This window comes from Pogona vitticeps, chromosome 2 (genome assembly GCF_051106095.1).
Source record: "Pogona vitticeps strain Pit_001003342236 chromosome 2, PviZW2.1, whole genome shotgun sequence".
Lineage (NCBI taxonomy): Eukaryota > Metazoa > Chordata > Lepidosauria > Squamata > Agamidae > Pogona > Pogona vitticeps.
In genome coordinates, this window is record NC_135784.1 from 4981823 (window position 1) to 5006697 (window position 24875).

A 24875-nucleotide genomic window follows, 5' to 3' on the forward strand; every position below is an offset into this window, starting at 1 on the left:
GGGCTTGTGTCAATTCCTGCGTACAGCCCCAACGAGAGGTTTTTATAAAGCACTTTTAAGAAATCCTACTCCTGATGCTTCTCAACCTTTCGGTCAGATTTGGGGCACGTGGGTGGGCGTCCCTCTCCCCCCCCCTTTGCACGAGCCATGAAACTCAGTGGAAGACCTTCCTTTCCGCTTGTTCTACCCTTTGGGGTTGTTGTGCAGACGCAACGTGGGAAGCAGGGCGAACCGTATTATGCGGCTCACGGGGGAAGGGTAGGAGGGAGAACGGAGGTGATATGTAACGGGACACGATGCAATAAAAAGGAACGAGGAACGCGTTCTTGGCAGACACCGCGGCGGCCGGACTAGGCTCCCCTCCCGCTCTGCAACACGAAAGCCAAGAAGACTGCAGCGGGAAACCAGTGCGCATGCGCTCCCACCTCCTGCTCATCTCCCCTCCTCCGCTGAGCAGATGCGCATGCGCCCAGAACGGAAAAAAAAAGACGGTGGGAAACGGTCGGAGAGGGGCGCATGCGCATTGGGGCGCTCGGGCGTCGCGGAACCGTGCTGACTTTAAAAGCCCCCGCCCCCCCCCCCCCGGGAGAGAGAGAGAGAGACAGACTTCGGCGGGTCGTTTGGGTCCCCCGCCCCCCGTCGTCAAGGGCAATTTCTGTCCTTCGTTACTTTGACTCTTTTTTTCCCCGAGGAACGGGAACGTTGGGTAACCCCCTCCCGTTGCGAAGCGGGCATCCGGGGTCTTCTCCGCAAGGAGATCACGTGACGACGGACAGCCAATCCGAGCGCGTGGACGTGGACTTCGCTGAGGCTTTTCCGCCGAACCATCATGGCGACCGAGGCGGCGGTTGGCCGGATTTAACGACGAGGAAAAAAAATTAAGTGGAATTTTTTAAAAAAAACAATCTTATTTTTTTTCTTCGACGCCAAAATCAGCGGGAATTCGTCGAGATGATGCTTTTTGGGCGGCAAATGCCGAAGGCCAGGACTATTTTCCTTTCTGGCTCGGGTAGCCAATGGGGTGAGTCATTTTTGGTCATGTGACCATTCCAGATGGTAGAGGCACGCAGGATGGGGCGAAGGGGGAGGAAAAAAGGCTCAGCAGCTGTCAGTCAAGACGCACCCACCCGCCTCTGGTGATCTCGGCCGGCCAATCAAAAGGGAAGACGGGCGGTGGCTGCTTAAAGGGCCAGCCGCCTTAATAGGAAAAGGGAGAAGTAGGCTGTCACGTGGCACCTGACAATGGGACCCCCATTTTTTGGTGGGGGGGAAAAGAGTTGTACCCCCCTCCGTCCTCTGGCACCCTCCGGGCTCCTTTTAAAGCTGCAATGATGGAGAAAGTCGTTTTGGAAATGCTTCCTCGGAATCGGGGTAAAAATAATTTAATCTGCTAAATGGATTTCCTTTTGTCCTAATTTGAGGGAGGGGGCTTTATATCTGCAAAGGTTAACATGGGTGGGGGCGGGTGGAGAGGCTTGCATTGGGCGCCATTGTTCGGATTAAAAAAAGAAATGGGAGGGATGGGCGTTGTCTGTTCAGGAAGAAAGATGGTGGGGAGCTTGGTTTTGCTTTGGGGTCATTTTTCCCCCCCGCCCACGTGAGGGGGAAAAAAAATCTTATGTCTATTGTTTTATATGTCGTGTGTGGGGTAGTATCGTAACTGTTGCGCTGAGACATAGCGGGCTTCCCGGCGGGGTTGCCTTTTGACCTTGAAGCTTTTTATCTCCTGCCTGCTTCCCAAAGCAGGTGGGCGCGCTTCGCGGTTTTCGGTTCGGTCCGACCGGATTGCGCAACAAAAGACTTCCTCTTGGGCTGGAGGGTGCGTGCAAATGGCGTTTTTCCCCAGAGAAGGAGAGGGCTAGAGAGAAAGCCGAGGGACCTGAGTTGGGACGCTTGAAAATGGCCGTGTGTGGAAGGAGGGAGAGGGGCTTTGACCTTCGGCGGCTTGTTGTGAAAAGAGGGGGGGCCGGGGAAGCACCTTTGGCTGCCTTTGTATTTCAGGAAGGAGCTGCCTTCCCTGAGAGAGAGAGAGAGAGAGATTGTGTGTGTCGGGGAGAGGAAGGGGTTTGCTTCCCTCCCTCCTTTGTTATCACCCCTCCCAATCCAAGATGGCGGGAGGGAGACTTTGCTGTGTCATGGCTGCTGCAAAGGCGGAGGGGCCATAGAGGCCGCCTCGGGCGGGGGGCGGGAAAGCGGGAGCAACAGCCGCAGCAAGTCGCCTCCGGCCAGCCGGCTCGGTTGCCTGCCTCCCCCCCCGCCCCCCTTCCCCGATCTCTTGTTTCTAGGCCTTCCTCGTCTCCCTTTTAAAAAATGTTTGTTACGGGGGCGAAGGCTGTGGAAGGACAAGCAGGCAGGTGTCGTGGGGGGGGGCGCCCGGCACAACAGGCAGGAGGCAAAATGGCGGAGGCCCGGAAAGTACTGACTGAAGGAGGGAGGTTGGGGAAGGTCCCCCCCCCGAGTAGGAGAGGATGATGGGGGGCGACCCTCCCCACCCCGACAGATCAGTCTTTGGTTTAAGAGGCGCGCGAGTCATCCTGGATCGAGGAAGACTCTTCGAACACCCTCCCCCTTTTCCTTTCTTCTCCAGGACCTCCTGTTCTTTTCCTGACCCCTGACACGTGTGCGTGGGAAAGGGGGCTGCTCGGGAAGCCCTGGGACACTGTATAAAGGTCCGGGGAGAAACCTCAGACCCGAGCCGAACGACCAGTCAGTTGGGGAAGGGCGACAGGAAGGCGCTCCTCCTCCCAATTTCCACGCCGGCCGACCTGCTTTCATATGACGGGGAGGGTAAATTTTTGAGCCTCGAGGTCTTGACGGGTTCGCGGGTGGCGAACTCTACGCGACCCCCTCTTGTCAGTTAGTGGGACAGGGATTGGGGGCCGCTTGCTGAGCTGAGGCGTCTTTTGTGAGGTGGTTTTGGCGGGAAGGCGCTTCGCCTCTTTTCTCCTCAGAGCCGCGACACCGTTACCCGTCCCCGCGTTTATTATTGGGAAAAGCGAAATTTTCTTTGTGTATGTCTGTGCGGGGGGAAAGTCGGTTGTATTCCTCCCCCTCAGACCGGCAGCGGGTATTGTTCGCTTTCTCGGCGCCCTGCCTCCTTGGTATTTGTCGCAGCCACACAAAATGGCGCTTCCCTCCTTCCCTTCCCCCTCCGCGCAGGAGGACAACAACAGCCAACGACTGCTCCCCAACGAGGGCCCCGCCCCGGAGCCACCAGCCCGCCAATCCGGATGCAACGTATGGCGAGGCCGTCCAATGATTGAGTCGGTCGCCTGGGCCGACGGCATAGAGCAACACCATGGGTGGTGGGAAGGGGGGCCGGTGATGGATGGCTTGGGTGGCCAGTCATGAGGCGGCGCTGTGTCTCCCTCCGCCCAGTGGGCTCCACCGAGCCGGCGAAGGGGCGTGGCCGGGCGGAATGGTGATGTCAGTGCGTCTGGCGGCCAATCGGAGAGGAGATCAGGTCTATATAAGGGGCGTCGGGGGCAGGCCGGGAGGCGCCATTTCGCTGGAGCGGAGGAAGGCTTCTGGCCGGAGAGCGAGCGAGAGCGGGCGCGGGAGTAGCGGGCGCGGGGTGGGCGGACTTAATCGAGAGCCATCCTCGCCGGGCGGCTCCCTATCACCTACCAGGTCGGCGGATTCTCATCCCTCCCGGCTGCCGTAGCGGCGGCGGCTGCTGCTGCTGCGACCCCCTTCGCGAAAAGAGAGCGACCGAAGGCGGAGCGCGGCCAGTAACCCCAGTACAATCCAGTGCCATCCGTGCCTCGGACTGTGTCGGCTCGCCCGGGGACCGGCGCTTTTAGACGCAGCGGGCTCCGAGGAGACCAGGCAGCCCTATATTGCGGGGGTCCCTGCAAGGCCGGGATCCCCGGGGGGCCCCTCGAGCGGAGCCCCCTTCCCGCCGCCGCCCTGCCGCCTTCAGGGCCGCCATCTTACGAGCGTCTGCTCTCGATCTGTGCCGGCCGGGGCGACGGATCCCCTTGACCGCCCGTCCGCCCGCGCCCCCTCCATAAAAGCCCCCCGGGCTCCGTGACTTCTTCCCCGCGGGACGTCCGGGGAGGCGGGGAGGGGGGGTGAAGGGAGAAGCCTGCGATGCGCTGCCGCCGCCGCTCCTGCTCGTCGTCGTCCTGCTGCTGCTGCTGAGCCGGAGCCCCGGATCGGCCTCTGGCTCGTTTTTCCGCCCTTGGTGAAGGCCGAGCCACCCGAGCAAAGTGGGGGGGTTCCCCGAGGCCACGGAGGCGCCGGCGGCTGGAGCGGGACCGTCCCGGCAGAGCGCGGCCGGGCCAGCCCCCCGCCCGGCGGGAACCGCAGCCGGCCTCGGCGCTCCTCCGGCCCCGGCAGGGATGTTGCAGAACGTGAACCCCAACGGCAAGTACGTAAGAGGAGCGGCGGAAGGAGGGAGGGGAGGAAGGGGCGGGGCCGAGGGAGGGAGAAGGCGGGGCCGAGGAGGGGGGAGAGACGCGGGGGCGGCTCGCGCGGAGGCGGGAGTGGTTGCCATGGGGAGGGGGCCTCCCTTGGCCGGAGAGGGGGTGGTGGTGGGGGCGGCGGCGGCGGGACCGATCCCCGGGCGCCTCTTCTCCTCGCCCGCTGTCTCTGGAAGGGAGGCCGCGTCACGTGACGGGAGGGGGGTTGGAGGAAGTGTTGGCATCCCCGTCGCTTAGCAACGCCTTCGATGCATGCCTGCTTTGGGGAGGGCCCGGCCTTGCCCCCTGGGGGTTCCCTCTGCCCCCCCCATCTCTCTCTCCCTTGGTCTAACCCTGGCATGGTTTGGGGGGGAGGTCCTCGTGGGCTGGCTTAAGAGGATGCTCTAATAGTCTAATAGATGATGAAAGCAGGCTGGGAATTTGTGTGTGTGGGGGGGAAGCTCTGAGGTTTTTTTTGGGGGGGGGAATCCCCTTATTCCTGCCACAACCTCTGGGCTGACGATCTGGGTTTGGGGAGCTTTCTGCCTTGACTGCAAAAATGAGATTTCCGTTGTGGTGTTTTCCATTTTCTGCGTTTTCTGTTTCTCAACAACATTTCGCTAAATCTTTGCATTCTTACTGCTTTTTACCTTGATATTGCCTGTTAGTGGTATAAAATGCTTCCTTATTCATTCCTTGTAGTTTTAAGTATGAGGCTAATTTTGATCCTGTAAGCTGCATGTGGTCCTTTTCCAGGAGAAGGGTGGGGTAAAAAATATTTCAAAGAAATAAATAAAGGAGAAAGCCTTTGCGAGGCCCACTGGGATTCCTTCCTGGGCTGGGTGTGCCTTGGTGATCTTTCAAGCAGCCTTGCTGGCCAGGAAAGATGCCGTGTGGGGGGGGGGGAGAGGTATTGCTCTAAGTGGGGTGGAAGGGTTTTAAAACCCTGCGGGGCAGTTCTCTTGCAGGTGGCAAGGGGGGGAAGACACCAGGGGGAAAAGTCCTGCTTGATTTCAGATCAGGGGCACCACAATGGGTTCACAGCAGAAGGGCAGCTTTCCCGGCTGGTTTGGGCCCTTTGGTGATCAGCTGCATATTGTGGGCTGGGCGGCTGAGGTTTTTCGAAAGTTTGGTTTGGATCCCTCTCTTTGCACTTTGTGGGTTGGGTGACTTCTGGATGGCTGCATTCTCTGCCCCCTATCTTTTGGGTGTGTGCGTCTGTGTGTGTGTGTGTGGAGGATAGGCTGTTGAGAACAGTGCCTGCTCACCAGGGAGTTGTGGTGCCCCCCCATGTTTTGAAGTGACCCGCGGAGAGCCTTCTAGCCGCTTGGTACTGAAGCCTGGTTGGGTTTTGGGCTCCCCGTTGACAGCGCGGCGTCTCTCTTCCTCTGTTGCAGGATCCTGGGGGAGGGCAATGCAGGGCTGGTGGGCCTGGCGGTGGAGACCACCCCGGGGAAGCGGATCCGGAAGCCGTCGCTCCTCTACGAGGGCTTCGAAAGCCCCACCATGGCCATGGCTGTGCCGGCCCTCCAGCTGGCCCCGGCCAACCCGCCCCCACCGGAGGTCTCGAACCCCAAGAAGCCCGGAAGGGTCACCAACCAGCTCCAGTATCTCCACAAAGTGGTGATGAAAGCCCTCTGGAAGCACCAGTTTGCCTGGCCCTTCCGCCAGCCAGTGGATGCCGTCAAGCTGGGCCTGCCGGTAAATGTGCCTTGCCTTCCTTTTGCAGCCTGGGTGACCGGGTGGGAGCAGGGAGGAAGAGGGAGGGCTGAGATCTCCAGGGAGGTGGGCAGCATTTATAATGGTGGCTGGTTACGTAATTTTCTGTCATTTTCCTTGCCCTGAAGTCTCTGGATGGGTCTTGGGAGAGCTGGGAGTGGCCTGGGGGCCCCAGAGTGGTGGCCTGAGGCCTCCAGGGTGGGGGAGTGACCTTGATGGGGGGCCCTGTGGGCAAACACCACCTGCTCTAGACTGCAGGCCAGGGTGTTTTACTGTACTGTGTTGTTAAAGGAGAAGGACTATCTTTTTTTCTCATAAGAATAGGGCAACCTTTTACCCCTCAGCTTCTGGCTCTCATGCAGTGGTGTCACTTTTAGCTGGGTTGGTCTCGTCTTCCGTGGTCGCCCAGCCTCTAACTCTGGTCCCCCAGTTGGTTCGGTTTGGCCCCATAGGACTTGGTTGCATCACCTGTTCTCCTACCAACACCAGCACCCTGGTGCCTGACCCGGGGTTGGATCCAGAGCAGCCAGCCCTGTCTGATGCCCCCTACAAAGGTATGGATGAGGCAGTGCAGCCACTTGTGCGCTATCACACCGCCACTCTGGTCTAATTCTCTTATATCCTCCTGAATGCATTTTGCAGATTTCCCATCCATGACTTTGTAGAAGACATCAAGGGACCCCCAAATTAAAGGCCAGCACCTGTGGCATCTAAGGAGTTAAAGGCCCAGAGGTAAAAAATAAAAAAAACCTGTCCCAGTTTATGCTTTTTTTTTCATGTGTAGTGGGGGGCCGGGTTCTAAATCTGCGGTTTTGAGGCAGGAGAGATCTCCCTGGCATGGCTGCTCTTTGGGGTGGGGGGAAACACACGAAGTTTCAGGTTCCTGGTCTTCCCGAGGGCAGGAAGTGGGAGCCCATAACTAACCAAGCTGGTTAAGAATCATCAGCTTCTCCTTGCACTTGTCTCAAGTCCTTATGGTTGCAGAGGGAGCCCCAGGGCGTGATGCTGCTGCTTCTACTGCCCATGTTCCCTCTTGTGGCAGGGGTACTTTAAAGTGACGGTTGCCATGGTGCAGGCTAATAAGCATTGTCTGCACTGTTCATTTTTTTGCTCCTCCTTCAGGACTACCACAAAATCATCAAGCAGCCGATGGACATGGGCACCATCAAGAAGCGCCTGGAGAACAATTATTACTGGAGTTCAGCTGAGTGCATGCAGGACTTCAACACCATGTTCACCAACTGCTATATTTACAACAAGGTGGGTGGCGGATCTGGCCGGTTAGAGGTTTTTGCTGCTGCTTGCTGGTGGGGTCAACTTGCCTTTGGCGTGCTTCTGAAAGTGTGGGTAGTCCTTGAGCAGAATGAAATGAGGGGCAGGATGCAGAGGGCAGCTGGCATGTTCAAGGCACCAGAGTCACCGGGGGTGGTGGTAGTGGTGTTACACAAAGACGTACACTTAGTGTACGGACCAGGGAGTATAAAGAGTGGATCCCCGCAAAGGTTTCTTTCCCGGCGTTCCAATTCCCAACTTCCCTCCCTGCAGCCCACAGACGATATTGTGTTGATGGCCCAAACCCTGGAGAAGATCTTCCTGCAGAAGGTGGCCCAGATGCCTCAGGAGGAGCAGGAGATTGTGGTTCCCGTGGCCAAGAATAGTCACAAGAAGGGGGCGTCTCGGGCTGCAGGTCAGTTGCGGGGCAAGGGTGTAAAGCCTCAAGTCAGAGAAGGGACCAGAAGTCAAAAGTTAAGAGGTCTGAGGTGTGAACAGGAGGGATGCAGTGGGGTTTGGCTGCGGTTGCGAGGGGTGGGGTGTGTTCGGTCTTGCTTCCGTTAACAAAGGGCCTGTTTTGTTTTGTCAGCCCTCCTGGCCGCAGCCAACGCAGCTGCTCAGCAGGTCCCAGCGGTCTCGTCCGTCTCCCACACCCAGATCTTCCCTGCCAGCACGGAGGTCCCCGCCACCGTCATCAGCATCCCCCACCCCACAGTCATCTCTGCGCCCCTCCTCAAGCCCCTCCACGCCACTGCCGCCTCCCAGCCAGTAATCGCGGTGTCGGCCCCCACGCAGCCGGTCACCAAGGTGAGCGAGCGTCTTTTTCACCTTGGACGCTGGTTGGTGAGCAGAGCCGGAACGGGTGGAGGGGGGATGTCGAACAGGGGAAGGCATCTGGGAGGGAAGTTCTGGCCTCGTTGCCAACAGCTCGCCTGGTTGTCTTTGGGTTTTCCATCTGCCCTCTTGCTTCCCTCCCGACAGAAAAAAGGTGTGAAGCGGAAAGCGGACACGACCACTCCAACCCCCACGGCCATCATCGCCACCAGCGGTGGGGAGTCCTCTCCCTCTGCGGCCCTGCTAGAGGTCAAGGCGGCCAAGATCCCCGCCCGGCGGGAGAGCGGGCGCCCCATCAAGCCGCCACGCAAGGACCTGCCAGACTCCCAACAGCACCAGACCTCCAAGAGGGGCAAGCTCTCGGAGCAGCTGAAGTACTGCAACGGCATCCTCAAGGAGGTGGTGTCGAAGAAGCACGCTGCCTACGCCTGGCCCTTCTACAAGCCAGTTGACGCCTCTGCCCTGGGCCTCCACGACTACCACGAGATCATCAAGCACCCCATGGATCTCAGCACCATCAAGGTAGGCAGTGTGGTTTCTTTGGCTGTGGCTGCCGCTCTTGGTTAGAGCTGAGGGGCTGATTTGGAGAATTGAGGATGATTGTGGAGAAATGGGGCAGGGTAGTGTATAGTGGTGGCAGGATGTCACCTGTAAGCAGAGGTGTCTAGAAATACATTTCACTAAGCATTGCAGTTATCAGTGTCTAGGTAAAGGTGAAGGTTCCCCTTGACAATTTTTGTCCAGTCGTGTCCGACTCTAGGGGGCGGCGCTCATCCCGCTCTTCAAGCCATAGAGCCAGCGTTTGTCCGAAGACAATCTTTCCGTGGTCACGTGGCCAATGTGATTTAGACACGGAACACTGTTTACCTTCCCACCGAGATGGTACCTATTTATCTACTCGCATTTGCATGCTTTCGAACCGCTAGGTTGATGGGAGCTGGGACAAGCGACGGGCGCTCACTCCGTCGCGTGGATTCGAACTTACGACTGCTTGGTTTTCTGACCCTGCAGCACAGGCTTCAGCGGTTTAGCCCACAGCGCAACAGATTAATTTTTCCTAGCACATGTTAAAGTGAATGGGGAGCAAATTAGAATATTAATAGTTTGCTGTAGAGCAGTGGTCTGGGAACAGGGGTAAATTACCCCAAATGGGGTAAAAATGAAAATCCTGGGGGTAATGAGCAAAGCCTACCTTGTAGGATTTTGAGCATAACCTTGCTAGCGTGTGAAATGAGTGCAATTGTCCAGTAGTTGGAGCATTCTTTGGCACGTCCCTTCTTTGGGATTGGGATGTAGACTGACCTTTTCCAGTCCTTTGGCCACTGCTGAGTTTTCCATTGATGGTGATAAAAAAATAGTGCACTGGTCTTTGATGTTGGGCTGTGGCACCAGGATGGGTGACGTGATCTTTAGCCTGGTTTATTCCTTTTTGCAAACCACACACAGAATGATTAAAGTGGTAGGAAAAGCCCCCCCCCCCCCAATTGCTAGCACCACTCTGGCGGCTATTGATGATGATTAAATCCTCTGCAAGCTAGCAAAAATTTAATGCAACTTGCTAGGCATGTTGGACACCTTACTACTCCCTATACCACCCCATGGCCGGAGTGGAATGTGTTCCAGCAAAAATAGTGCACATCTTTATTAAATTTGGTGCATCCTGCTAGTTCGGTACATAGTCTGGCAGCCATTGATACTTACGATATATCCTGCTAGTTCAGTACGCAGCCTTTGTAGATTCAATAATATTTTGAATTCAAATAATGTATGATTTCTGGCATATATAAAATGTTGGGGGATGAAAAGGTTAAAAAAAATTGCCTGATCCCTGGTGCAGAGTCAGTGTATGGTGGTTGTTTCTTACGTTCCTGGGGCACTCAGCAGCCTTTAACGGCATGGGAACGCGGCGTTTCTTTGCTGCATTTGTTGTTGCTAAGGTCACTCTGGCTTGTGAGGAATGAAAGCTGTGACAGCCGAGTGAAGGTGCCAGGAAGCAGATGGTGTGAAAGCCAGAGCGAATGGGTTTCCCAAAGGGAGGAGTGTGTGGGCCTGTGAGAGACGTACCTCGCCTGTGGGCTCTGGGGCACAGCCAGCCTGATTCCGTGAGAAAAGTTTGGGTCTAATGGAACTCTGTTGCCGCACTTGCAAAGGCAGGAGTGAAGTGTGCTGCTCCAATCATCTTGCTCTGCTCAGCTTCAGTGCTCTTGCCGAAATTTGGTGACAGGGGAGAGGAGAAGAGAGCAGGTTGTTTTTATAAGTGTACATGGGAAAAGTTCAGATGTTGAAGGTTCTTTGCTCGCCTGGTCTAAACCCCTGTGGCTTTGCATTTCTTGCCAATTTGGATGTAGCGGAAGATGGAGAACCGTGAATACCGTGATGCCCAGGAGTTTGCTTCTGATGTGCGCCTGATGTTCTCCAACTGCTACAAGTACAACCCTCCGGATCACGACGTCGTGGCCATGGCTCGGAAGCTGCAGGTGAGGGAGAAGGTGGGGAGAAGGTGGGTGGGTGGAGAACCCCAGCGCTTGGAAGCCCTCCTCCCCGCCCCTTCCCCGTACCCCACAGCAGTGAGCTGAGAGCCTTTGCTTGCGCTCCCTCCCATTCCTCCCTCCCCCCCCCCCAGGACGTCTTTGAGTTCAGCTATGCCAAGATGCCGGATGAACCCATAGACGCCAACCCCCCCTCCGCGTCGCTCCCGCAGCCGGGGATCTTGATGAAGTCCTCCACGGACGATTCTTCCAGCGATGAGGACGATGACGATGACGAAGAGGGCGATGAAGAGGAGAGCAGCAGCGAGAGCTCCTCTGACAGCGAGGAGAGTTCGGATTCGGAGGAGGAGCGGGCGAACCGACTGGCAGAGCTGCAGGAGCAGGTGAATGGCGGAAAGGGGACCGGGAGGTGCTTCTGCGTTCACGGTGGGAGCGAGGAAGGGGAAACGAAGAGGGCCCCTCATGGCATCTTTCTTGGTTCCTCCCCCTTCTTGCAGCTGCGGGCGGTGCACGAGCAGCTGGCCGCACTCTCGCAGGGACCGGTTTCCAAGCCCAAGAAGAAGAGAGACAAGAAGGAGAAGAAGAAGAAGAAAAAGTCGTCGTCGGAGAAGCGCAAAGCCAAAGGCGGGGACGAGGAGGCCCGGGCTCACCAGGTCCAGCTGAAGAAGTCCAAGAAAGCGGCCAGCGGGGGTGGCAGTGGCGGCGGCAGCAGCAGCAAGTGAGTGGAGTTGGGGGGGGGAGGGAGTTGGGGGGGGAAGTTGCTCCAGCTGGGTGATGACTCTCTTTCCCCGGCAGATCGACCGTGGCGAATCCTTGCACGAACAAGCCAAGATAGTCTGACAGCTGTCGCTTGCCAGCCACCTCCCTTGTGTAGCCCCTGGGAGTGACAGGCAGGAGCCCCCAGGCATGTGCTTAACAGCTCCCTCTTCCTTTGCTTCCCCCCCCCTTTAGAAACTCTAAGAAGGCCAGTGGGAAGGTCTTGGCCCCCCCGGTCCCCCTCTTGTATGACTCGGAGGAGGAGGAGGAGAGCAAGCCCATGACGTACGACGAGAAGCGCCAGCTCAGCCTGGACATCAACAAGCTGCCCGGAGAGAAGCTGGGCCGGGTGGTGCACATCATCCAGTCGCGGGAGCCCTCCCTGCGCGACTCCAACCCCGAGGAGATCGAGATCGACTTTGAAACGCTCAAGCCTTCCACGCTGCGGGAACTGGAGCGCTACGTCCTCTCGTGCCTGCGCAAGAAGCCACGCAAACCCTACAGCGAGAGTGAGTGTGTGCGTACGCGGAGGGAGAGAGTGAGGTGGAAGGACTGCCTCGGGGGATCCTTTTTTGCCAGAGAAGAAGGGGCTCAGGGGAGGAGGGGGTTGGGTTGGTTGGCCAGATCCGGAGAGCATACCAGCAGGCCCTTGCAAACAGCGGGTGGAGGTGAGGAAGGGGGCACTTTAGCTAGCCTTGCTCTTTTGCATTAAGATCCTCCAGGGCCCAGCACTCCTTGTAGTTTGCTCCCAGGTGGCTTCCTTGGCTGCCAAGCCCCCCTTCCCATCTTGCTAGGTGTTGAGAAGCAGAGATGTTTGCCCTACCCAGGAATGTTTCCTTCTTCAGCAGAATAGCAACCTCGTGTGTCTTGAAGGTGTCATGCTCTAATTTGGAAGGACAACAGGGTGGGGGATGAAGCATTCAGTTTGGGGGCCGTCAGGTAAAGCTGGATCCTTATCCAGTTGCTACCTATAAAGCCGATCGGAGCGACAGGCCTTCTGGGGAGAGCTGGTGGGGCAGGTGTACTAGGAAGGCTGGAATTAATTCCTCGATGGGTTTGTGTTCTTTTTTGTAGCTTTGAAGAAGCCAGTGGGCAAGACGAAGGAGGAGCTGGCCCTGGAAAAGAAGCGGGAGCTGGAAAAGCGCCTGCAGGATGTCAGCGGGCAGCTGAATTCGGCCAAGAAGCCCCCGACAAAGAAGGGTAAGTGCCTCCTTCGATGTGGCCGTCTCCCTTTCCGGGTGACCGTGGGGTGGCAGGTCTTGTTTGTTTATTTTTTATTTTATTATCTCGGTCATGTCTTTCCTCCACCCGTGACTCTGCTCTTCTTCTCCTCCTGCACAGCCAACGAGAAGCCGGAATCGGCCCAGCAGGTGGCCGTCTCGCGCCTGAGCGCCAGCAGCTCCAGCTCCGACACGAGCAGCTCCAGCTCCTCTTCCTCCTCCTCGGACACAAGCGATTCCGACTCCAGTTAGGCGGACTGGGAGGGGGGGCACCGGAGGAGAGACGCCCGACGGGCAGGCTGGGCTCGGCGGGAGGGCAGGAAGCATGTTCGCAAGCCGTTCTGCAGGACCAGAACTGGAGAGAAGTGCGCAAAGGGGGCTCGGCAAGGGAGGGGGGGAGAGAAGAAAGGGGGGGCCTTCCCTGCGCCTCCCTCTCACGGATTGTGGATCCAGAGCTGGCCCCCCGCCCTGTTTGTGCTGTTGCAATGGGGTGGGGCGACGTTGGGGGTGTTCCGGCTCTTGTGTACAGTTTTGCTCCGGCCGTGGGGGAGGGCGGGCGGTGTTTTACTGTTTTGTTTTGACTCAGAAAAAACAACTTGTGGTTTTTTATAAAGCGTTTAGCAAGTTTTGGTTTTGTGACGCTCCTTCCCTGGAGGGACAGATTGAAGAGACTGCTGCGGGGTGAGGGGGGCGGTCTGCGTGCCTCCCCCGCCCTGAACACTGAGGACTTGGAGCCTGGCTAGGCACAGAGAAGCCTCGCGGGGAGGGAAAAGTTGCCCTCCTCCTTTTGCTCGCCTCTTGGCAGGCGCTCAAAGTTCTTTTTATTTATTTCATTTCAACGCCCCGCCCCCACCCATCCGTGGCTTTCCATGGGATCTGGAGTGAGTGCAGCCGTGTACGTAACCTTGGGCGTAAAGGAGAAAGCATGTTCTTTGCCCCTCAAGGGAGATGAGTTGTGGGGTTTGGGGGGGTTTGGTCACCCTTGAGTCTTTTTCATTTTTATGTTGACTGTACATTTCTTTTTTTTTTTCTACCATTCCTTTTATTGCCCCTTTTGCCCTTTTAAGGGTGTTGTTTCCTCTTATTGTATGTTAAAATTTCTGATTCTTTAACATGTAAATAACAATAAAAAAAGGCAGTACAGAAGGTGGTGGTGGTGGATTCATTGTGATGCAAGGGGAGGAGGGGGCATAGAAGCACACGGTGGTGGAACTAGAAGGGGAATTGAGCCCAGCCCACGCCCAGAAAACCTACACCCAAAAAATTGTCCCTGCCAGGTGGGCCACCCAACATCTGCTTCAACATTCCAAGGCTTGAAAATGAGGCACCCTTTCAAATTCTTCAGTACCAACCCTGTGGTCTCAGATCAGCGGTTCTCCTTCCTCCTACTACCAAGCCAGTAGTAGCTCTCCTTCGTAGGATCTTTTGCAGCTCCTTCACCCAAATTTTCTGGACCCCGTTGTTTCAGGAGCAGTCGTCTCTTCTTCCTTTGTGCCAACCCCAGACATGCCATTGACTGTTTTCTGGGTCTGTTCTGACTCATCCCATTTATTTTACCCATGAGATGCCCTGAATAAAGTATCTCCAGCTTTAGACACATCCCCAAATCAACTCTTGCCTTTTACCCATACGGGAGCAGGCCAGTGTCCAGCTGGCGGTTGGAGAGGTTCGCCTGTGGTCTGTTTGGTGCAGTGAGAATGTACAAAATACAGGTTTGCCCTAAATTGGTGTGTCTTTGGGTGGGAGGTGACAAAAACAGTTACGCAGAAGTATGAAATCTGTAATTACTGAAGTAAATAAAAGTGGAGGAGTGTTCATTAGTAGCATTCCCCCCCCAACATAAATCTTCAGTAATTCCTTTTTCACGTCTGTTGGAGGTTTTGCTGTTTTATTTTTAAACTGCTGGATGTTTGATTTAAATCAAGGTGCAATGATCATCTTATGACGCTTGGCCTCCTGGTTCTGTGATTTCCTGGGTCATTTTTTCCACTCTTAAAAGACCATTTCTAACTGGGAGATGTAAGAGCAGATGTGGAATTGCTTATGACATCCAGAGACTTAATATGGGCTCGTGGACTTTTCTTCCTGCCACTCCCATCGGCCTTACACCTGCCTAGTTGAAGGGGGAGCATCATGGCAGGGGAGTGGTTTATAAAATGGCATCTGGATGGCTCTAATTGAACTGTTGCTAAACACAAGACACACACATAGGTCGTTGGTCTAAGTGGTGGATGTCCAGAAATGAATTTTGTTGAGAAAGTTTAAAAGGCGAAGTGATTATTCTACTAGTATTTTTCTGGCGAGATCTCTGTTTTTCCAATTAGGGGGCGGGAGGGGGGACCCAGGAAGGATTTTAACCCCCAAACCTTCCGATTCCATCCCCAGACCAAACCTTGAACTTTCCCAGTCCTCCCGCGTTCGTTCCCAGGCCCCTGTTCCCATGCCGGTCGAGGAAGAGGCGCCCCCTAGCGGGGCCAGCGGGAAGGGCTGCCCAGCTGTGATCTTCCTATGGGCTGTCTCGTCATGTCGGGACATGGGGCAGGTTCTTGGCTGTGTGGTGTGCGCGCCCACCTGCGGGGGGGGGGGCTGGTCAGACGCCCTGTCCTCCCTCCCTCATGCTCCCTCCCTCATGTCTTGCACTGCCACCACCTTGGCCTCTCTGGCTCTGCTCTTCCTGGGGACCCCCTTTTGGCCCAGCAACCAGGGCTGGGAAACAATGAACGCCTGGGTGTTGCGTCCCGTTGTGACACACACACACACAGCCAAGGGCTGTTTTGTGCCTCAAGAGAGTTCCTCTGAGCCTGCACAGAGTGCTTTGTTACCACCAGTGCTTCCCTGCCTCCTTAAACAGGAAGAGTGAAGGTGTGTTGTGCGTGTCTTCCCGGCAGGCTTTCGCCTCTGGGTGCCTCTCAATTTTCTCTCTTTGCAGTCGGCCACAAAACTGAAAAGAGAAACGATGCGGCGTGTGGGCAAAATTCCACAATCAGAGTCACCAAAAGGCAAGCCTTCTAGTGGCACAGGGCTCTTCATCCAGAACTTCCTGGATGAACAGGTGACCTTGGGCTCCTTGAGTCTGGATCAGAGCCCAGGAAGGCCTGTTCTGAGAAGAGACCCAGAGGGAGGGGGGTGTCTACCTGAAAAAGGGAAGCCAAGGGGCCACCACGGGGAGGGGGGGGGAGAGGCTGTGGCAAGAGAGGAAGGAAAGCTGTTGGAGAGGAGAAATTTCCTTAGCCTGTGGAACTCCCTACCACCAGGTGTAATGAAAGCCCCTGACCCAGATGCCTTTGAAAGTGGGAGATGCCGATCCATGCCAGGAGGGTGTGTGTGTGTCTGCCAGTGGATATGTGTGACTGGGAGGCCTTGAGGTTGCTTCCGTGCATGGCCCATCATGGACACTCCCTGGGACTCTGGGTGGCCCCTGTGGGGGGAGGGAGATCCCGGACGAGGTGGGCCCCTCGGGAAGAAGGCCTCACAACCCAGCAGGAAGGTAGATGTGTCTCGGCGACGATGGGGATCTCAGATTCAACCTCAGAAGAGGGACATCATCACCCAGCCGCTTGTTGTTAAGCTCTGGAACTCCTTGCCCCAAGATGTAATTAGGAGGGTATTTAGCAGGGCCCTAACCATATGTGTTTTGGCCAAATCACTGCCGAATAGCCCATTGCTGAGGGACCCAAAGAAGGAGGGGCGTCAGCGCTCAGCTCCAGAGGAAGGGGGTCCAGGCAAGAAACGAAACAACCGAAAGAAAGAGGCTAACTGCCATAAGAGCCACAATCCCTGGGATATTTTTTGTGGGGGTGTGTGTGCAGAATTCCCAGGCTGTGTCCCCCCTTCCCCCCCATCAAAGCTGGCCTTTGCAAGCTGAGCAAGTGGGCAGAATTTGGGGCTGCCATCGGATGCAAGGAAGCAGCGCCCCCCCATGGGCTTCTTCCTCGGCCCCTGCTGGACAGTTCTTGCTGTGGGACGGCCGGGGGGGGTGGGGGTGGGAAAAGGATGACTTTCCTCAGGGGGGGGAATTGTCCTTCTGCCAAGGCAGGTCAGTGGCTGCTGCCCTCCTAGCCTTGCCTTCTCCCCACCTCTTCCCCATCTCTGGGTGCAGGATCAGCTCCAAGGACTTTCCCAAGCAGGCTTGTTACACTTGATGGGTGCAGGATTTATCCTGCTTCTGTTGCCCCCGTCCCCGTCAGTCATGGGGACTTTCCTGGTGCGGAAACGTGAGCTGAGCCAATCGGAGCGTCTGTTAAGGGAGTGTGCGTCTGTGACTTTATCTTGTCTCTCGCAGAGTAAAGAGCAGATAAACGCACACAACAGCTTCTTCTTTTCAGCAGTGTATTTACAAAATATATACAGGATATACATACATACAGCACTTCAGTATTCAGTATTCAAACCGGCAGCATGACATGCAGACATCAGTACACAGGAGAAGAGAATGACTGTACAGAGTTCACTTCTTAAATACAGTTCTGGCATCAGTCTGGTCCAATCACGTCTAAGGTGACTTCATGCACACAGGTGTGGCAATCTTCATATTGCAGAGAAATTGCATCAGCCAGGGATGAAGGAATGACGTCATCTCAATCTTGTTCTGCACACACACATATTATGTTCAGGCCATATAAAAATTATATACCTTAACACTCCTCCTAATTTTTAAATTGCCTGAACCCATTACACATTCCCAATGCATCTATACACATTTCATGCTTTTGAGCACACAACGGTTTAGTCAAAATGTCTGCAATATTTTCTTCAGTCTTACAATATTCTAATTCAATTAGTTTTCCTTTTACAGCTTCCCTTACATTATGATATTTTATATCAACATGTTTGCTCCTGTTTTTTACTCTATCTGTTTTGGCCATTTGTATACAGGTGGTATTGTCTTCCATTACTTTTATTGCATTATCTGTATTACACTTTAAGTCTTTTTCTGTGTAAAACCTTGTGCAACCAACCTTGCTTTATATCTGTAGTTTCCGTCATTTTGCAATTTTCTTTTGAACACCCACTTACTACCTATTACCTTATGCTCTGGTGGTAGTTTGGTTTCAGTGAACACGTGATGTTCCTTCATGGAATTCATCTCCTCCTCCATGGCCTCTAACTACTTATTCTTCTCATAATCAGGAAGCTTCAAAACATCTTTATAGTTTCTGGGCTCAATATAAACATTACACACTGTAATTCCATTCACTTCAAATCTACTGGGTGGCACACCCTTATTTGCTCTCTGGGACCTCCTGGGACCATGTGAATTTGTGTGTGTTTCTATCTGACTACTAGTGTGTGCTTCCTCCTCTTCCTCATCACTACCTTCTTTTTCTTCTTCTTCTTCTTCATCTGTAGTAGCTCCTCCTTCTTCATCATCAGCACAGGAATCCATGCCTTGCTTAAGTGTTCCTGTCTGTCTTAACTGACTTTTTCTTTCGTGTAGAGGGATGTATAACTGTGAGTTTGCATGTACTTGGTCCCAGTTTTCCCCTTCATTAAAACTGGCTGACCTAGAGATTATCACACTTCTATCCCCATCAAAAAACCGGTATGCCTTTGAATTGGGTTCATACCCTACAAATGTCATTTTCCTTGTTTTATTTTTACCTTTTCTTCTGAGTTGTTTCGGGATATGCACCCAAGCTGTGCATCCAAACACCCTCAAATATTTTAAACATGGTTTCTTACCGTATAACAAGAAATATGGTGTGTCATCTATCGAGGAAGAATAAATTCTGTTAACCAAAAAGTTAGAGGTTAGTATCGCTTCACTCCACAGACCATGACGCAACCCAGAGTCTGCCAACAATGCATTTTTCATCTCTTGTAACACTCTGTTGCGTCTCTCAGCAACACCATTCTGAAATGGGCTATATGGGCTCGTTTTTCTATGTCTAATTCCCAGACTTTCTAACCATCTTTGAAACCTTGTGTTTGTAAACTCTGTACCTCTATCCGTTTGCAACTGCGCCACCTTGTGGTTAAATCTTCTCTCTACTGAAAATAACCATTTTCTAAATGTATCAAATACTTCTGCTTTAGATTTTAGTGTATAACAATAAGAAAACCTTGTAAAATCATCCACTAGAACCATTGCATATTTCGCTCCTCCTAATGATGGAGGAAATGGTCCCATTAAATCTGCATGAACTAATTCAAATGGCCTGGTTGTGACTCTGTCACTTTTCCTCCCTTTTGGGGCCACATTTGTCTTGCTACTTTTACAGACATTACAGTCCAAGTAATTTTTGCATTCCTTTATGTTTATATCCCTGGCAAAATGTTCCATTTTCTGTAATGATCTAAAATTTACATGACCCAGCCTCCTATGCAATAAATGTATACAGTTATCATGTTGTGGTTTGTTTGTATGTATCACATGTGCACTTTCATGTGTCTGGCTCTTTAACATGTACAGATTGTTTTCTTGCTTCACTTTTGCAACTATTTTACCATTTTTCTTAATTATACACTCCTGTTTCTCAAAAGTGACAGTGAACCCTTGCTCAGCCAACGCTGATACACTTATTATATTAAACGACAATTCAGGAGCGTAAAATACCCCACTTATCTCAGTATTCAACGAAGGAATGTAAACAGTTCCTTGTCCTTCAACGGCCGTCTCTTGTGAATTTGCCATCATCACACTTCTGAGGCTGGTTTCATCTAAAAGACAAAAGAGATCCTTATTATTAGTCAAATGTACGACCGCCCCCGAGTCAATTAGCCACGCCTCTGTGTGGCTGCCCGGAACCTTGTCCCTCGTTCCTCTGGTAACCAAGGAGACCGGCCTCATGTCGTTTCTTTGTTGAAACCTTTTGGAGACCTTCTTTTTTCCGTCTCTATTGTTCCTTGGAGGACTTCCGCTTTTGTCACAGTTCCGTTGCAGGTGATTGGTGGATCCGCAGAGGAAACAGGCTTTCGTCATCATCACTCTTCCTGTTTGTTCTCCGTCTGCCCGCCTCCTGGGCACGCTGCCATCAGCGTATCTCTGTCTCTCATGGTCAGCGCGCACGTGGCTTGCCTTTTTGTTCAGCATTCTCTGTTTTAAATGCTGCTCCTCCTGGAGAATTCTGTTTGTCACATATTCTTCTGAAAGCTCAGTTTCTGGCATGCTTTCCAAACTTGTTACTAGCATGGAGTAATCGTCATTCAGAGAACTTAGCAAAATATAAACGCGCTGTTCCTGAGGGAAGACAACATTCATTAATTGCAGTTGATTAAACATGTCCTTCATATTTTTTAAGTGTTCCGAAGCGCATTCATCCTGTTTCATTCTGCACTGGAACAACCTCCTGGTAAGAGAAATCTTTGTGCCTGTCGTCTCCCTCTGATAAATGCCTTTTAGTTTATCCCAGACTGCTTTTGCTGTTGCCAGTCCTTGAATGTGGGTTAGAAGCGAATCTTCAATGGCCAAAATGATCGTGGCAAGAGCTCTCTCATGCTCTGCCTCTTCCTCCTCACTGGGCTGCACTGGGGGGGCTGTAACGTAACGAAAAAGACCCTCCTTTCTCAACAACATCTCCGCTTTAATTGCCCACGTTCTATAATTATTTTCATTCAGTCTATTTATGGCCAGGCCACCTATATTTCCTCCCGTGCTGTATGCCATCCTTGCAGCTCTCTGTATCCTTCCCTTCCCCGGGTTTACAGACGAACTGGTTTCACTATCACTGCTGCTTAGGCTCTCCTCCTCTTTCATTTACTCATTTACTCACGTTTGCAGCGCAGCGGAACGTTGCTGGGCCCATAACCTCTGTTAAGGGAGTGTGCGTCTGTGACTTTATCTTGTCTCTCGCAGAGTAAAGAGCAGATAAACGCACACAACAGCTTCTTCTTTTCAGCAGTGTATTTACAAAATATATACAGGATATACATACATACAGCACTTCAGTATTCAGTATTCAAACCGGCAGCATGACATGCAGACATCAGTACACAGGAGAAGAGAATGACTGTACAGAGTTCACTTCTTAAATACAGTTCTGGCATCAGTCTGGTCCAATCACGTCTAAGGTGACTTCATGCACACAGGTGTGGCAATCTTCATATTGCAGAGAAATTGCATCAGCCAGGGATGAAGGAATGACGTCATCTCAATCTTGTTCTGCACACACACATATTATGTTCAGGCCATATAAAAATTATATACCTTAACAGTCCGAGGCTGCCGTTGTCATCCGTTGCCAGGCAGGGAGGGCATCCCTTTGGCATCCATTGTGTCTTGGATGTCTTTTGTTTTGTATGGCACAAGTCAGATGAATCGGGGCTTTCGTGTGTCTTCCATCCTAGTCCAAGATGTGACCAGTGAGGGATGTGGGGGGGGGGGAATTTTCTTTTTCTTTTATGAGTCTAATTTTCTTTTTCTTTTATGTGGTGAGAGAAATTCTGGCTATCACTGGTCTCTGACCGAGGGCTCCGCTTCCGATCTCAGCCCTTTTAAGGGGAGTCTGGCTTCACTCTTCTCAGGTGGGAATCAGCTTTCTTGGACACCCGACCCCTGCGGAAACTTTGGGGACACCCTATTCTGAAAAAACCAAAACCCACCACTTTTTGTTATTTTGTTTTGTTAGCAGATGAGTTCTGAAACCTCCCTGCCTGGACTTGACTGCCTGAGGGGGAATCAACGGGATTCCCTGTGGATTTCTTGCTTCTGTGTAAAAAAATGCCCTAAGAACTGGCTCGTTGCTTGATCTCCTGGCCCTCAGGATCCACCCTTGTTTTGGAAAGAAGGGGTGGAGTGGGGGAGGTTAGATGCAGGGGGACCCAGAGAAAGGGTGGGTGGGAGGAGCAGAGCAGGGAGATTGCGGCCTGGGGGTGTTGCAAGAAAATGGTCCTCTTGTCTGCACCCCAGATGGGACACACTCTCGCCCCATGCCTCACGGGTCCGATCATCAACCGTGAAGAAAGTTTGTCGGAAATCCTGACATCAGCATCCTTTGAGGCAGGAATTCAAGGAATGACTTGTTCAAGGTACCCTTAAAAAAGGTCTAAGGAGAGCAAAAAAAATAAAAATTACAAGGCCTTTTTTGGGGGGGGCCCATCTGGATAAACTCTTTACTCATTGTATTACCCAGAGCACAGACAGAATTCTCTCAAGCTACCCGCCCCCCAGCTCCCCAGGTCCTGAAGCAGACTCCTGTCCTCTGAAGATGCCGGCCACAGAGACTGGCAAAACATGAGGAAGAACAACCTCCAGAACACGGCCAGAGAGCCCGAAAAACCCACAACCACCACCTTTTCTCAGTGTTTTACAGAAATAACAGAAGCAGTTTGGAAAGACAGATTTTTCGGGGGGTGGGGGAGAGAGGAGAGAGAGATTATTTCTCCTACTTGAGGAGCCTCTTTGTGATTCTGACCGCCTGATCCTTCCTGAGGAGGCTGGCCGAGGGACGGGCAGAGACAGGAATCAAACCGCTGAGGATTCATCCCTTAACAGAGGAAGGAGCAGAAGGGAGTGACTTTTTCCCTATAAAGGGGAGGCAAATGTTCTAGAGCAGGGGTGTCCAACCTTTCACCTTCCCTGGGCCACATTAGAAGATGAAAATTTGGTTTGGGCTGCACATAAATTTGGTTTGGGCCGCATGGGGGGGCAGCCCTAGCCATCCTCCGCAGCCCCGCTCCAAGCGCGCTTACCAGCAGCTGCGATCTCAGACAGCAGAGGCTGCCAGCTTCGACTCCGGTGGCTTTATGGGGCCGGGAGGGGGTCCACGTATTGATGGGGATGGCACAATGCAGTCATGCAGCCCCCCTCTCCCCTCTCCTCTCGCTCCTTCCTTCCTTCCCTCTCCCCCCTCCCACCGTTGTGACGTGCCCTGGCTGCAAGTGCCGGCAGCGTAACTTGAAACTTTGGAAATTCTTAAATAATAAAAAATTGCACTGGGCCGCATTATGAGCCGACCTGGGCCGCATGCGGCCCTCGGGCCGTGGGTTGGACAAGCCTGTTTTAGAGGGAAGGAAGAGGAAATGGCCAGAGCTGATGCTTTTTGGTTGCTGCTGGTTTGGCTGCCAGCGTAGGGTACCCTAAGGGGCCAGGCTGAGAGCCTCCCCAGAAGAGCTGTACCCCCAAGAGAGACCCCAAAGAGGGAGTCCGCCTCTGAGCAAAAAAGTCCTGGGCCCAGTGCGGCCTTTGCATCTTCCCCAAAATGTTTTCCTCTCCAACATCAACTACTATCTTTTAGGCCAGATGGGCGGGATATAAATCCTCCTAGAGTGGTTGAAATGACTAGATAGGCGCGGTATAAATACAAGAAAGAAAGAAAGAAAGAAAGAAAGAAAGAAAGAAAGAAAGAAAGAGACAGACAGACAGACAGACAGACAGACAGACAGACAGATAGATAGATAGATAGATAGATAGATAGATAGATAGATAGATAGATAGATAGATAGATAGATAGATAGATAGATAGATAGATAGATAGATAGATAGAAGGTGAAAAAGACTCAACCCTTCCCAAGCCATAATTCTCATATGGCACGGCTGTGGGTGTACTCCCTAGCATTCATCAAATCAATTTTGACAGGTGTGTCTCCAAATGCACCTGTCCAGTCTTGTCCGACTCTAGGCGGCGGCGCTCATCCCATCCGTTTCCAACCCATAGAGCCAGCATTTGTCCACAGACAATCCTCCATGGTCACATGGCCAGCGTGACTAGACACGGAATGCCGTTTACCTTCCCCCACCAGGGTGGTACCTATTTATCTACTCACATTTTTGCATGCTTTTGAACCGCTAGGTTGGCAGGAGCTGGGACAAGCAACGGGAGCTCCCTCCGTCACGTGGATTCGATCTTATTACTGCAGGTCTTCTGACCTTGCAGCACAGAGGCTTCTGTGGTTTAACCCGCAGCGCCATCACATCCCATGTTGATAGGATGGAACTTTTCTAATATTTGAAAGGCTGTCCTATAGAGGAGGGGCAGGATCTGTTCTCAATGGGTGGTCCTGAGTTGGCTAGATAGGCTCCTCTGTGTTCCCTGATCATCTGGAAAGGAAGAAGAGGGACTGGCTAACAGGCTTTTTATTTGCAACTTTTCTATCTGCAACTTTCTCAATAAAAGTTCCGTTGTTTGAATTTTACCTGCTTTCTCTTGCCTTCATCGTGGGTCTGATGGAGCCGAGTCTGCCCCACAGAGATGAACGTCTGGCATTTTACTTCTTCTGCATGTTGTGAACACTCACAACCAAAGACACACACTCACTCACACACACACACACACACACACACACACACACACACACACACACACACACACACACACACACACACACACACACACACACACACACACAAACCACAGCAGCCACCCACCTCCTCCACGATCAGCAAGCGAGCGCTGCCTGATGGCTCTGCTCTAAACGATCATTTTCCCCCCTTTGGCCCATCCATGGGGGGAAAGGTGTACAGGTCTCTCAGAGGGGAGGGGTCTTCCTCTCACCTCCCTTGCCTGCTGTCCCCCCCCCTTTTTTTAAAGGACCCACCAAGGGCCTCCTGGGGGACCTTGGATTTGTGGCTGTGAGGGGACCCAAAGGTGCAGAAGGGCCTCTGGGGAGTCCTGAGCCTCTTCTGGGCGGAAGGAGGCCCACCGGCCGACCCTCCAGTCTAGGCCACGGAGGGCCCCCCCCCCTTTCCTGGCATTTGGCCACTTTCTGAGTTTCTGGAATTAAAACCTGGAGTCTTTAAAAAGGATTTGACTCACAAGCCCTCCCAGTGGGAACCGCTCCTGAGATGTCAAGACGCCCTCAACCCCATTTCCCTGCCCCGGGGAATCATCTTCCACCCAGGGACGTTGCGGATGCTTTGGGCTTTCTATCTTTCTTTCTCTCTCTCCCCGGTTTTGGGCAGAAGGGGGCGCCCTTGCTCTGCCGGTCCCTCCGGGGGGGGGCAGGAAGAGGAGCAAATAGCGGCTCTGACCGAAGTTGGCCTTTTTTATCAGAGGTGGCCTGGTCCCTTTCCAGCCGGAGCTTCTGCCAGGGAAATGCTCGCCAGCCCACCCAGATCTATAGGGATGTATGTGGATCTATCTTTCGGACGGACGGACGGACAAACACAAACACACCACAGAGAGAGAGAGACAGACAGACAGACAGAGACAGAGAGTAAACTGCCTTGCGTCTCTTTTTGGTGAGAAAGGCCAGGAATAAGTAATAAAAAGATCCAGAAAAGAAAATGAATCTTCGCCCAGCGG

At 53.2% G+C, this 24875-nt stretch overlaps 2 protein-coding genes across 6 annotated transcripts in view; one reads left to right on the plus strand and one right to left on the minus strand.

The window, feature by feature from the left end:
* The window catches only part of LOC110070991 (RLA class II histocompatibility antigen, DP alpha-1 chain), a 195071-nt gene that overhangs the window by 124477 nt on the left and 45719 nt on the right, over positions 1 to 24875 (minus strand). The gene's annotated exons all lie outside the window — the stretch shown is intronic.
* BRD2 (bromodomain containing 2) lies at positions 710 to 13839 on the plus strand. 5 transcript variants are annotated; one of them, XM_020815126.3, is made up of 12 exons: positions 710 to 1021; positions 5801 to 6104; positions 7245 to 7382; positions 7668 to 7809; positions 7984 to 8201; positions 8376 to 8750; positions 10577 to 10705; positions 10852 to 11100; positions 11215 to 11435; positions 11669 to 11982; positions 12548 to 12673; positions 12815 to 13839. In XM_020815126.3, exons 1-12 carry the CDS (start codon positions 1017 to 1019, stop codon positions 12943 to 12945), a joined length of 2352 nt encoding a protein of 783 aa, XP_020670785.3. In that variant the 5' UTR covers positions 710 to 1016; the 3' UTR covers positions 12946 to 13839. The 5 variants fall into 5 exon arrangements, with proteins under 5 accessions (XP_020670785.3, XP_072843331.2, XP_072843330.2 ...); XM_072987230.2 differs by lacking the exon at positions 710 to 1021 and adding an exon at positions 1059 to 1371; XM_072987229.2 differs by lacking the exon at positions 710 to 1021 and adding an exon at positions 3261 to 4372 and having other exon boundaries at positions 10930 to 11100.

Excerpts from the sequence above, each read along its gene's own strand:
- BRD2 (XM_072987228.2), top strand. The coding sequence starts at position 4,344 with ATGTTGCAGAACGTGAACCCCAACGGCAA. Across the intron at positions 7,810-7,983 it reads GGGGGCGTCTCGGGCTGCAG|CCCTCCTGGCCGCAGCCAAC; the intron begins GTCAGTTGCGGG and ends TTGTTTTGTCAG. Across the intron at positions 8,751-10,576 it reads TGGATCTCAGCACCATCAAG|CGGAAGATGGAGAACCGTGA; the intron begins GTAGGCAGTGTG and ends ATTTGGATGTAG.